This window comes from Amphiprion ocellaris, chromosome 17 (genome assembly GCF_022539595.1).
Source record: "Amphiprion ocellaris isolate individual 3 ecotype Okinawa chromosome 17, ASM2253959v1, whole genome shotgun sequence".
Classification (NCBI taxonomy): Eukaryota; Metazoa; Chordata; class Actinopteri; family Pomacentridae; genus Amphiprion; species Amphiprion ocellaris.
The window spans coordinates 1,943,902-1,957,512 of NC_072782.1; the positions used below are offsets into that span (position 1 = coordinate 1,943,902).

At 40.7% G+C, this 13,611-nt stretch overlaps 2 protein-coding genes across 6 annotated transcripts in view; one reads left to right on the forward strand and one right to left on the reverse strand.

Annotated features, from left to right (window-relative positions):
* grin3a (glutamate receptor, ionotropic, N-methyl-D-aspartate 3A) overlaps positions 1–4,938 on the forward strand; it is a 50,140-nt gene extending 45,202 nt beyond the window's left edge. The window contains exon 9 of one of the 2 annotated variants that reach the window (XM_035944353.2): positions 2,950–3,189. In XM_035944353.2, the coding sequence (XP_035800246.2) occupies positions 2,950–3,045 (96 nt within the window). In that variant the 3' untranslated portion in view covers positions 3,046–3,189. Of the gene's footprint in view, positions 1–2,949 lie in introns of both variants that reach the window. The other variant, XM_023262069.3, reaches the window with a different exon arrangement.
* A 2,831-nt stretch (positions 4,939–7,769) lies between these two features.
* plppr1 (phospholipid phosphatase related 1) overlaps positions 7,770–13,611 on the reverse strand; it is a 93,412-nt gene continuing 87,570 nt past the window's right edge. For 3 of the 4 annotated variants that reach the window (XM_055019091.1, XM_023262074.3, XM_023262075.3), the window contains exons 7-8: positions 9,695–9,826; positions 7,770–9,165 (exon numbers count right to left, since the gene is read on the reverse strand). In XM_055019091.1, the coding sequence (XP_054875066.1) occupies positions 9,133–9,165; positions 9,695–9,826 (165 nt within the window). In that variant the 3' untranslated portion in view covers positions 7,770–9,132. The other variant, XM_023262078.3, reaches the window with a different exon arrangement.

Below are 13,611 nucleotides of genomic sequence, written 5' to 3' on the forward strand. Positions count from 1 at the left end.
CATGAAAAGAAAGATAATATACAAAAGGTCAAGAGTGGTGAAGATAAAAGTAGCTCTCTAAACTTGGGTTTTTGGTTGTTATTTCTTAACCTTGTAAGACCCAAATATACAAAAAGGATGAGCAAAAAAAGAAATAAAACTAAATAAAATAAACTAAAAAATATGTAATAATGTATATAATATATTCACACGTATATATACACATGTGTGAATATATTATATACATGTGTATATATACACATGTATATATTCACACATATATACACACACACACACACACACATAAACAATAATAAAAAAACATATTTTTGCAACAATGAGTTTTACAGGGTTAAAGAGGCTAAAATCTTGGTCAGCAGTTTTTTTAATTCTAGATTTTCTATGATCATCTTCTATATTATCTGTAATATAGCAGAGTCAGTTACAGACCAGCTTTAGTGCTTAGAGGCAATACTAATAAAGACTGTGAAACTGAAGGGGGATTATTGTAAGACTTGAGGCTTAAGAGATCTGATAATGTTAACCACATTTCAGAATAGTCTCTCCTCCGCTGCAGCCGTGATGGAAGCACAGTTGCCCTCTTGTCAAAAGGTGCATATATCATTTTAAGTCCAGAACTCTTTTCATGTTCTTATATTCAGATGCGTCATCCCTGAGCTTAAAGTCTCTTTTGATGTCAGGAGTATCTCATTAGATTCTTCTTGTCACTTTTTTTTTTTTATCGCCAGTGAAAATACCTTTGATTCAGGAGCTCTTCAGTTAGGCTTTGCTTCATATGGATGGAAATCCTTTTTCTCTGCTCCTTTAATGAAATAGTGATTTTTTTCTTGCAGATCTGGTCCAACAGATTTGAAATAGTTTCTGTTTGAGAGAGGAAAACAAATTTTGTTCCCTTTTTTAAGGTCTCTGGCAAGTTGAATCTATATTATAAATGACAAGAGGAAACATCAGAGGCGACAGGGAGAACATATATTATCAGATCTGGTGCTCGGTGTACTTTGGGTTGTGATTTCATTTTCAGTGACAGGGAGCATTTCAGGGGATTTAAATCAAGCTTAGGTTCATATCCAAAAAATGCTTTTGAGGTTGATTATATTATCACGTGCTGTGAGGATAAATTTGAAGAAAAAACTGTATATCTTACTTCTTTTGTTTGTTTCTCTGGATAGGAACCAGGATATTGTCCTCACAAGGCCTTTAATCTGCTAACTCACCATAAAAGCTCATAATAAACCAACTGTAGACTGCAAAAACTTTAATAAAGCTAATTGTGGGTTTAAAAAAAAACCTAACCATTTCAATGATATCTAAATACTCTGAATCAATTATCCAGTAAAACTATCGATGCGGTAAAACCAGGGTCGTGGTTGGTGAAGTATAAAGGCAAGGACAGACACTGGCTGGTATTTTCTGCAGACCCAAGCTGACACCAGTCTCATGTAACTTCCATTCATGTATTGCAGATGCTTCTTTCTCTCTGCCTTCCTCCTATTATGTACTGATAAAAGAAAAAAAAGGAGGAAGCTTTGGGCAAAGGTCCAGGGTGACTTTATGTTTTTTCATGGTCTGTGCAATCAAAGAAATTGATATGTCACCAAGGAGATCTGCAACCGGCTGCTTTTCTAAAGTTGTGTAGCTTCAAAGAAGCTCGAGTGAAATAGTTTTGAATTCATATTTTTCCTCTGTGGTTTGTGGTGCTTCCACAGAACATGAAACATGAATATGAAAGATAAATGAGTTGAAAAGCTGGCAAGAGAAATCCTGTAAAATGGACACTTATTGAGGATCAATCTGCTCATCCATCAAGAGGAATGGAGAGGGAAGGAAGGGATGGGGAGGCAAAGAGAAAGGATCTGTCAGGTGAAATGTGTTTAAGCCAGGAAATAACATGACATCAGTGGTGTTGTGTCAAATGAACACCTCAGATCTCCAGTCAATGGCGGCACTGCTAGTCCTCATTAGCTTAAAGACAGACCTCCAGGTTGGGTGGGAGAGGTTTTTTGAATCGGCGCTGGTGCCAGAGGAAATTAATTGGACATGAATTTGATTTCTACAGTGGGCTCTGACATTCAAGGTCTTCTCTTTTCTTGAATACCTGCATTTGGAGGAGGTCTGTTCATTAAAAACTAAAACTCTGGTTATTTTCAAAAAAGACTGAAAATCCAGGCATCTGTTGGCTCCTTTGCACCAAATGGAGGCTGTGCTTGTGGCTTCACCAACTTCCACACCATGCCAAGTTCAAACAAAAAAACAAGTTGGTATTATGACCATTAGGCCAGACCGTTAGGTGATGAGATGTAAAACTTCAACCCAGTCTACACTAGGAACATTCTGCTCTACTACACCAACCGATCTCCGAGCTTAACCATAACCTTAGACCAGCTTATACAAAACAAACGTTCATGGACATGATCTTAATACGGCTTTAAAGTCCCTCTCCTGTCATTGAAAAACCCTAAAAACTCTTCTCTGTGTTATATATTTGAAAGTTTTCCATTTAAATAATCAATTCATGCCTTCAAAATACCTGCTGCTTCCTCTAGAATGTGCAGACCTAATATCCCTGCCTCTATCCATTTTACTTTGTAGAAATCTGTGGTTATTTTGACACTTTTTCTGTCAATAAAGCCAAATTAAACTGCCAATGATTCAATGTTGAAGCATAAAAGGAGAAAATTTTCATGGGCGATGAATGCTTTTCATAAGCACATGTTTAAGATGCAGTTCTGCATAAATGTGTCATGCAACGCACTGAACTGAATGTGCAGCAGCAAATCATAGTAAGTATAACATTGACATCTATGTGTCTGTTCAATAGCTCGGGAGAGAGATACCATCTGGGGCGTAGAATTCAGACTAGGAAGATGGAGTCCGATGATATACAACTTTCCTACCTTGACATTTAGAATTTCTGCCTCACATTTCTCTCTGTATCTGCCTTATCTGCAGGTGCAACGAGGGAAACAACCAGTCAGCATCCTGGAATCCTGCAGAGTCCTCCCACTGCAACCGGAGAAGGGTCCTTCCACAAGAGATGCAGAATGATCTGGAGCGCCCGTCCTCCCAGGATCTTCCATCTCCACCGCCACCTTCTCCCCTGCCTCACCCCCATTCTCTCCCCCTGCTGGAGAAACACCTGCCCATAGTGACCAACTCTAATGGTCGCTCCGACCTGTTAGGACGGGGGTTGAGCCAAGGACTGGGCCCAGGGCAGGGGGGCTCTGGGCAGGGCATAATGCAGTGTCGAGGTCTGGGAGTGGGCGACTGTGGTCCAGGCCTGGGTGTGGGCCGGAACCCGCTGGTTCAAGAACTGTCAGAACTGGAGGGTCAAATCGTTGTAATCAAGCAGCAGCTGCAGTCAGCCATGAGGAGGAAGAGGGAGCTAGAACAGTACCAATCAGAAAACCAGCAAGCAAACCAGACTTTACCCAGTCAGCCCACCATGCACCAGTCTAATCAGTTTGGTCAGTACACCCAGTCCCACCAGCAGACTAACCAACACACAAACACACACCCAGAGTTTTGAAGCTTGTCTCCTCTGTTTTGTCCAGAAAAACTTGGTTAGACATGGGACTAGTTTCCAAAACCTCCTCTGGGTCCCGGATAAGGATCCTTGCCTGAGGTCTGGAGTTGGAACCCTCACTGATTTCCAGTAGCAGGATCCTCCTTTAGGCTCAGAAGTTCCCCTGAACGCTGGACTAAAATGTTCTCCAAGGATCAGGTCCTACTCTGTAGCTCCAAGTAGGACATTTTTGGACTTCTGGAACGTGAGATTTGATGACATGAGAGGCGCTGGACCAGGGACGACCCAGGGATCTTGAACCAAATCTGTTCCGAGACCCTCACTAGCTTCTTGTCTCACTGAAGAGCTGTGCAACCCTTTCCCTCTTCTCAAGCTCTCTCCGGCCATTTTTAACCTCCTTTTCTGATTCCATTTTTTTTTTTTTTACATCCGTTTTCTGCTCACGAATTCCTTTGTCCCCGTCATGCCTTCCCCCTAAGCCTCGTCTCTTCAAGGGTACAGATTTGCTTGCTATGATGTTAAGCTTGATCATAGATATGAGGACTCTTTGGTATTTAAGCTTAATGGACTAATTCACCTGAGTGTGTTAAGACTCGCTGAGTGTCAAATGGCCTGAGGTTGAACCCAGCCAGTTAAGTCTTTATGTCCTTGTGTCTTGCTGAAACCTTGTATCTTCCAGACCTACAACTGAAAGAAAAAAGGTACGACTGCTGGTGATTGGTTGACATTACCACTGACGACCTCATGTTTCGTCCTTTGGCAGTGCTTTGGCAGTTACTTTGGCTTTGGGCATTTTTTCTAATAAGCCTTTCGAGAGGTTGGTGGGCCGGTGTTATGAGTAATGAGCAAGAGATATACAGCTTTCGCAAGACACCTTTACATTTAAAAAGAACGCCTGGTTGGCATACGGTGGAGGATTATAGGACAATTCACAATCTTACATATGAATCACTGTATAATGTCGTCCTGCACTTCACTGACGCACTCCTGGTTTCTTGAAGTCATCATTTAACTTGTCAGAGTTTGAGTTATGGTCTAGAAGTTCTCATAGTGGGTTCATAGCAACAACCAAGCTGAAATGCATAAAACGGTAATACATCCAATCAGGTTTTTAAAATCAGGGAACCAAAACAGAACCTGTTTGTCCAACTTCTTGAGAACATACTGGTGCTCTTATAATATTGTGACACAACAAACACAGGAATACCATTCAGCTCTTATCATTAATAATAAATGCACACGTGAACGAAGGCCACTAGTCTAACTCTGACATGTTATTCAATGTGATGCATATTCACAACTGAACACACCAAAACAGTTCCTCTGTGATGAGACTGGTTTTCTTGCATCTTTTCTGTTTTTGGTTTGGACACGTTCTGTTATTAAAAAAATGTACCTCTCCTCTTTGCACTTAATTTAGTAGATTTTTTTTCTCTCTCTTCGATGTCTCCAAAATATTCTCCTACGGTGTGTATGAAGGATTCCCACTACAGAGATGGGCAGAGTGAAGCATACTAAGTGTCTCTGCATAGTTGAGCCCCAGTTCAGACTTTAATTATTAAACTTCCATAACCTTGAAATTGTTAGTTAAAGCAACTCTCCTGAAAGTGACTTTTCTAAAAACCTTTAAGGTGCTGTTTGCAATTCTAATCCAGTGCACGTTTTGTGTCTCCTCATGGTCCACTAGCTGTGTTTTTTTTTCAAAAGTCCAGTATTCAAACACAGCACTTATTCTGTAAACAGGAAGCCAACAAACTGCGTCTTAACCGATCCACACACAACACTACTCTGCTGTTTTCTGTGCTGTTCGTGCACATTCTTGTTTATGGACACGACTTGGGGGAATGAAAGGGGCCGTAGCAGCAAGAACAAGCATCCAGCACATGCAATCTAAATATGCTAACTACACCTAAATGTCAACTATATTAGGAATCACATGCGCCACCTCCAGTGCCATTTGTTTTCAGCAATGCAATGAATGTGCCAAGTGAAGGGATGATGACCAAAGGCTTGATTTCAGCAGGATTTCAGGGATTTCCTTTTCACTAAAGAGTTCCCAGCTCCTATAACAGAGACAAACATGAGCCAATATGACCAGAGGAACAGTGGCTGAAATCCAGGGCACACAAATTGTAGATTCAGGATTTATTTGATAGATTTTTTTTGGCTATTGAGATTCACCTGCAGTTACTTATTTCCACCCATCTTAATAGATTCCATTATGAACCCCCTGCAGCTATATAAATAACCAAACCACTCAGGGCTCTGCTCCCTACCTTGAAATGATATTTGGTTGTTGCACTATTCTTCACTCATATTGCTAGGGGACAGCAATTTGGACAGGGAAGCATAATCAGAACAGCCAACGATGACATTTTATGAACACATGGCGTGGTCAAATATTGCCCCACACACACGCACACGCACACACACACACACACACACGCACACACACACACACACACACACACACACACACACACACACACACACACACACACACACACACACACACACACACACACACACACACACACACACACACACACACACACACACACACACACACAAACAGCTCCTATCTATTTAGGCAGTGTGTCTGCAGGGTAAGCGCCGGCTGTCACAGCTGAAATGAATACCTGACAGAGCAAAAGAGCAAGTGCACTGGCTGAGCCGCCAGCTTCCTTTGTGTGTCTGCGCGTGTTTGCCTTGCTTAGCAGCGACACAGACATCAGTGAAGCCTATGCGGATGTAACAGGATGAATCAACAGAAGGACTAAATAAGAAACCTGGTTTTAGCATATCTATGCTCATTCTAATCACTTGTCTGGGGAGCGGCGTGTGGTTGGACAGGGGCGTGGTGTGAAGAGAAAAGGGCTGCCTCACAAGATGTGACACTCAGAGCAGGAGACGAGAATAAAGTCACATTCATATTGACTTTTTGGGGGCCTGTCTAAAGATAGCCTCAGTAAAACATCTCATTTTATTCCTCACAGAAGCAACAATGTGACGCATCAGGATTCTCATTTTATGGTGCACTCATTAACATTTGGTTTGTGCTGAGGATCCCAGAAATATTCTGTTTTTAAGTGTTTTCAGTGAAATGAACCTGTGATGAGCTTGTGCTAATTTAGATGACTGTAACTCAAGCATCATGTTTGAAAAAGTTGTTTCCTCCTAGAACTGTGGTTCAAGGCAGGAAGCCACTGGTCCATCTACCAATCAGATGTCTTTGCTACGATCACATTACGCTTCCATCCATCTCATGTTCACTTCGACTGAAATTAGATTTCACCTCTGTTCGGAACAAAAACAATGATGCACAGTATCTGGAAATGAGGAAGCCATTAATGTTTGGTTGATTTTTTTTCCATTATAACCATTCGGCAGATTGTAATTGAAGTGGTTTGAGAGGACACTAGACTGCTCCTCTTGCTCGTGTTTTCAGAGGTTTAGGTAATGTAGTTTGAAACAGGAGGCTCTGTCTAATCAGAAAAACCTTTTCGGAGCAGATTAGGTGAGATAGTATAATGAGTTGCACTGGGAACAGGATGTGGTCCCTGAATGGGTTAATCAGATGATTATCACTCAGAAAGTCAGATGTAAGTTCTGTATGAAGCTAGAAGTCCATGATGCATGTGAGAGACATTAAGAACAGAGAGGAAAGAGCTGCAGAGAGACAGCTGTATTTTCACTTTTTGTTTGTTTTTTCTGTCTTTTTTCAGATTTCTACCTGCTGCAGCTTTAATTTACTGTGTGCCTACATTGTTTAGTACGTTGCATTACACTACCTGAGTAGACTGGATCTAATATCTGTCAAAGACTAACAGTCTGTGTGATCTCTAAGATCAATATTTATTTATTAGCCACATCAGAACCCTGACATACCATCCTCTTTCATGGCTGAATGCAGGGAAATTTTGTTGAATGAAAGGATAATGTGACTCCACCTTTAGGCTGCAGATAAGCCAGAAAAGAGGGGAGGATTTGTATGCAGCAGAAGTGATGCTGCAAGGCTCGACTCAGGGGAGGAAAAAAATGCAAAAACGAAAACAAATCTCTGGATATTCAAACAAGCACAAGGACAGACAGGTTTGCCACTCCTTCCATCAAGGTAACTTGCTAATGCTGCCTGCGAAGATGGATCATCCTTGTCTCTGGTCACATATTTTCTGCAGTAAATGAAAATTTACCGTCTCCACCGAAGCATTCTGACACGTAATGAAAAAACACAGAGAGGGCACCGTAGTTGCTACTGACTATTTAATTTGTGGACGAACCGAGAAAAAAAATATACGTAGCATTTCAAATGAAACACTGTTTTTTTTTTTGCTCTCAAAGTAAAAGACAATTATAATCACAATGATAATGAGTAATATCTATAAAACATCTTGACTTCTCTCTTCATGCTGGGCATATCTTCCAATAGGAAATGGAGTCACAACATTGCATCACAATCCACTGGTGGGCTGGGGAGAGGGAGGGGTGCTTTAAGGAGGAAAAGTGAAGCAGGAGTCATTAGCCTGGTTTCACTGAAAGGGCTAGTCAGGCCTCAATAAATCACTATATGTTTTTATTTTCCTACGTATTTGACATCTTCCATTGGAATTTCAGTTTAAATTTAATTCTAAAACCATACCAGTGAAATCTCCATGTACATCTGGCACAGACTAGCCCTGCTGAACCTCTTAGAGATTCCTATTAACATCACAGTGAATCAGGAAATTGGGGTGAAACACACTCATAGCGAGCATTTCAACCAATCACATCTTCATACTGTACATTGTGGCTGATAAACACACCCCCTGCAGGTGCCCAACCCCATTTTCTGACTCGGAGGATGTCATTGACTCTTCCTTGGCATTTCCTCCGAAGGGAAGAGGAGTTGTTCCCCCAAAACACCTAAACTGATACCAAAACATATCCAGGTTTACAGCAGGCAAACAGGTCCAAATGGATCATAATAATCATACAGATTAACAAAAATCCTTAAAAAATACGACCTGACACGGTCCATTAATGTACAGAGAGAGATAATAAAAAGAAGAATTCTGTCGTTTTTTTTTCTGTACAAATGACAAACACCACAGAACAACAACATCGAGATTTTTTTCCATAGCGGATTTTTCAGACCGAGTGGAATAAGACGTGGTGATGGACGAGGCATCTCACCTGACAGGATGTGATGTCAAACAGGGTGGGTCAGCTGACAGGAGGTGTGCAGGTTTTAACATCGTCAGGGTAGGCTACAGCACTCGCTCATACAAAATGTACAAAACATTGTCCTCTAACTACAAACAGCACACCTTGGAGGAAAAAACTGGCCCATGTTTCCAATGATTTCTAAACACCCGGTGAAGCGATCTGTGCTTAAGTCGGCTTTGTGATATTTTGGATGCGATCTGTGTGCCTCGGCAGGTTGGAGTGAGCAGAGCCCAACTGGATGGAAACCATTACAAACATGGTGGATTTTGTCCCCCCAGGTGATTTTAAACAGATGTATCAGGAGTGTTTTTTAGTAAGCATTCGGAGCCACGTGGCATGCGTCCTCGTCATTGTGTCTGGAAGTGCTGTGGAGACGCAAACGTGACCCGGTGCTGCCCCCTTAGTCATGTGACCTCCGTCATCGACGCCGAGTGGTTCTGGAAATGGATGTGGGAGGAGGAGGAAGGGAGAGAGACAAGGGAGGAAATAAAAATGGAAGGAGACAGGAAGGGGAGAAAAAAGGTGTGGAAATGAAAAAGTAGAAGGAAAGTCATCGTCAGCTGGAGTGAGGAGTGCGCTGTGGAAGTTTTAGTGCGTTGGGATGGAGTAGTGCAAATGTCATGCCTGTTATGTGTGCTTAGTGTAGAAAGAAAGAAAGAAAGAAAGAAAGAAAGAAAGAGCTGTGAACCACATATGTGACCAACCATATATTTAGCTTTATGTCACACCCATGTAGCAAATTGTAAAATATCAGGACATGAAAATGTAAATTACAAGAAAATACAGTAATAGAAAGTTACAATACAAACCAAATTCCAGTACACAAAATGCCACGTATCTGAAAGAGGATTTTTTTCTTGTTTTAAGCTCAAGGCCTCGAGGGAGCTCCGCCAATTACCGGAGAAAGATAATGCGCATCATAGAGATTAAAGTTTTCGGGAATCCGGGTTAAGTGCTTTGAGCTACCTGTGCGCTGAGGGTCTCCAGTGGGGACTCTACACGGGGGAAAGTCATCAGAGGCAGACCACGGTAGTCCTCAGTCTTCTGTTTAGCTGCTGCGCTGTGGACGCCTTTGAAGTTGTTCACAACACATATACCCTGGAAAATACAAGGACAGTTCCACATGAATAAAATAATAATATATCAAATCAAAGAATCATGGAACAATTAGATAGGCATTTAACTCTCTGAACCCAAAACTAGGTGTTTTTATTTGCACCCAAAATAAAGAAAACTGAAAAATGAAACAGTTACAAAGTCACTAATCATAAAAAAGAGAAACACAAAAGTCGAATTTCTTTGATTACTTGTTTTGCAAAAATTGAAACAACCTGGAATCAACATGTACAACATTTTTCCAGTGTATACAGTTTGTCCAAGAGAGTAATGTTCATCATGTGCAACTCTGTGAGGCTCTACTTGAACTCGAGTCTGATAAGAATGATATCAGATTTGCAGGTATTTTATCAGAAACCAAAGACGTGGGCCATCCCTGAAGCCGGTAACATGGCTAAAAATCACAGAGTGATAAAGGTTCCATACATAAACTAACATTTATAGTCTCACTCCAGACTTCATCGGCACCTTCATGAGATATTTTAACTTCAAAGAGAGTAATGTTCATCATGTGCAACACCGTTATCTACAAATAAATGTCAATTTGGCATAATTAATTTAACTACTGCTCATACATATACAACTGTCAAACCCAATATAATTGAGGTATGAAGTTCCAGTTACAAGCAATTAGGAGGGTTTTTTGAAGAGATGTGTCCATATTTACTACTCTTCAACACTTATATGGGAGCAAAACCCTCAAACACTGTCTCTAATAGTCTGACATCATTCCATACAGGCTTCTTTAGGGGGTTCAAGCTTGTTGCCCAGCAGGCAAACAGAACCGAATGCTCATTTCTTCATGAATACATCAATAAATTACAGTTATTTGTAAATTCAGGGCTTTTTTCTGTCTTTTTTTGTGTCCATCAGTCAGATTTTTGAGCAAAAGAGACACCAACAAGGTTGCTGTATTTCCGAACTCCTCCCGGACTGCTGAATGAAAGCAGGCAGCCTGAGGGAGGTCCCAGCCCTCCAGAAGCCAACCGTGCCCTCAGGCATGCAGTGGAGAGGAGGAAATGAAGCAGGGTGGTTCACAGCTGGAGGATGCTCAAGGTTTCCGTGTTTGTGGCCGTTCATGGACGGTGAATCTCTGGTGCTCCCAGACCGACTGAACGAGTGAATTACCGCTGCTGGGTCAGAATCTACAGACGACTCTCCAGCATCACAGTGAATCTGTCAGCAGTTTGATGTTGCTGTTTTAAATATATCTCTGTATGACATAAGTCAGGGGTGTCAAACATGCGGCCCGTGGGCCAAAACCGGCCCTCCAGAGGGTCCAGTCCAGTCCTCAAAGTGTAAAAATTACAGAGAAGACATTAACTGCAAATTATTTACTGTTAATAAAATTCTAAATTTAAAATAATTTCTAGATCATGACAAGTTGTTTTGATCATGAACTAAAATACTAGATTGTTCATTGTTCTTGTTATTCTGTGTCTCATTTTTGTAACATTTTGTCTTCTTTTCATTTTTTGTTTGAATTTTGTTGTTTGTCTCATGTTTTTGTCATTTTACTTCTTGTTTTTGCTGTTTTGTGTTTCCTTTTTGTCTTGCTTGTGGGTTTTTTTTGTCTTATTTTTGTCATTTTGTGTTTTGCTTTTTCATCATTTTGTGTATCGTTTTTGTCGTTTTGTTTCACGTTTTTGTCATTTTTTGTCTTGTTTTTGTCGTTTGTCCATTTTTTTGTCACTTTGCAGCTTTTTTTGTCAGTTTTTTTGTCTTTTTTTGTTTCGTGTTGTTGTCTCATTTTTTTGTAGTTTTGTTTCTCGCTTTTGTCGTTTTGTATCTCATTTTTGTAATATTTTGTCTTGTTTTTGTTGTTTTTTTGTCTGACTTTTTAAAAGTAAAATACTATATCATTCAGTTCCAGATAGCTGTGACTAAATGTTGTGTTCCTTTGTAGACACTCTGTGATCTGGAAGTTGTAATGTGGAAATGATAAACTGAAACTGAATGTTGATGAAATTGAATTTATTTTTCTTAAGAAATTTCAGGTTGTTCATGATGTTTTGTAAAAAGATAATTCATTAAATGTGAACATTTTCAGAATGTACTTTTTTGCACTAAAACAAAGGGAAAATTAGGAGTTGTGGTTATTTAAAGGTTATTATGCTGTGATTTCACTGGTCACTGGAGATCAAATCAGACTGAATGTGGAACCTGAACTAAGATGAGTTTGACTCCCCTGACATAAGTGCTTGTGTTTTTATTTAGTTGAAGACTGTGGCAGATTGCTTTCTTTCCATTTTGTGCACCGTCATCCATGCAAACAGCAGCCAAACTGTCACCTAGTGTCTCAGGTATGTGCAAATTGAAATGCCATGAAAATGTAGAAATCCTGTTGGGTTTTTTTTTTTTTATTATTAGTTCCATAAACCACCAGATCAGAAGAAGTCAAAAGAACATGGACTCTTATCCAGTGTTGCAATCAAAAACGTGAAAAATGTGAGTTAGTTTATGTATCTTGAAAGCCTTGGAGTAGAGGTTTAGTTTGTAATGCCTTTTCAGATTTCATGGGGCTTTGCTTCCATCAGACTCAGCGTGAGCAGGTGTACCTCAGCCTTGGATCAAGTGGACACCTCTATCTGCTCTGTTACAACATCCTCCTGGAGCCAAAACCAAAACCAGCTGCTTAACACTGATCCCTCAATCTGCCGGCAGAGGACAAATCTCTTGAAAAGACCAAAGCCACTCGCTGTTTGATGAGTCCATTCAGATCTCCTCTCTGTGAGCACTGATAGCGCAGGGATTTTAACTATACCTGCTTTTTCTACTCTCTCTTTATCAATTTAATTTCCCCTCAAGAAGGCGCTCCATCAAACCGCTTCACTTCTCACAAAACAAGACCTCGATAAGCCTCGTCAGGACGGTTAGGGTTCGTCATGGAGGGAAGATGCGGCTCGTGGTGCACCGATAATAAGCTGGAAATGAGCACTTCCAAAACTGCTGAGGTAATAATTGACTTTCATGTGTTCATCTTCCCCTTGAGATCACTGATTCAACGTATGTCAATTTTTATATGTCAATCATTGAAAGCTTACATGCTTCATTAAAGAACAGCTCCTCCTCCTCCTGAGGGTCCAAGGACAAGCTGACAGACCTGCACCTCGACAAAATACCACAGAAAACAGCAGGAATCACTACCATTATTATTATAAAAGCATCTATTTAGACCAAGATGTACCGTCAACCATGACAAACCTCACGCTGGATCTGGATCCTCTCAAACCACACTGCTGTCACTATTTATTGCTCCAGTCTTTCATGACACCCAACAGGGTTTAACCATCTTTTCATTGCCTCTGTATCTGCACAAATGCTTATTATTCAGGTCAGGAACAGAGTCAGTTTAAAGTCCCTCTCCGGTCATTGATTTACCCTCCAAAACCCATCTCTGTGTTTCAAAGTTACATATTTGGAAGGGTTTTTTTGCTAGTGAATAATCCCTAAATTAGCTTAAATGTAACTCTACACTGCAGAGATATGAAGTCCACACCTCTCCCCACTCACTGCACCTCAGCACACCAGCTCACCTGTGACTCAAACACTGTAAAACTACCATAAACTAAACAATGGCAAGCTGTGATATTGGACTAACCCAACCATACATGTTAGAATAACGTTAGAGACAATCAGCCTGCAAGTTGACAGGAGTTCTGTAGGTTTGTTACGTACATTTCATGAAAACTTCCACTTTTATCCATGTGCTAACATAACTGCACAAGGGTTTTCTAATCATCAATGAGCCTTTCAACACCATTAGC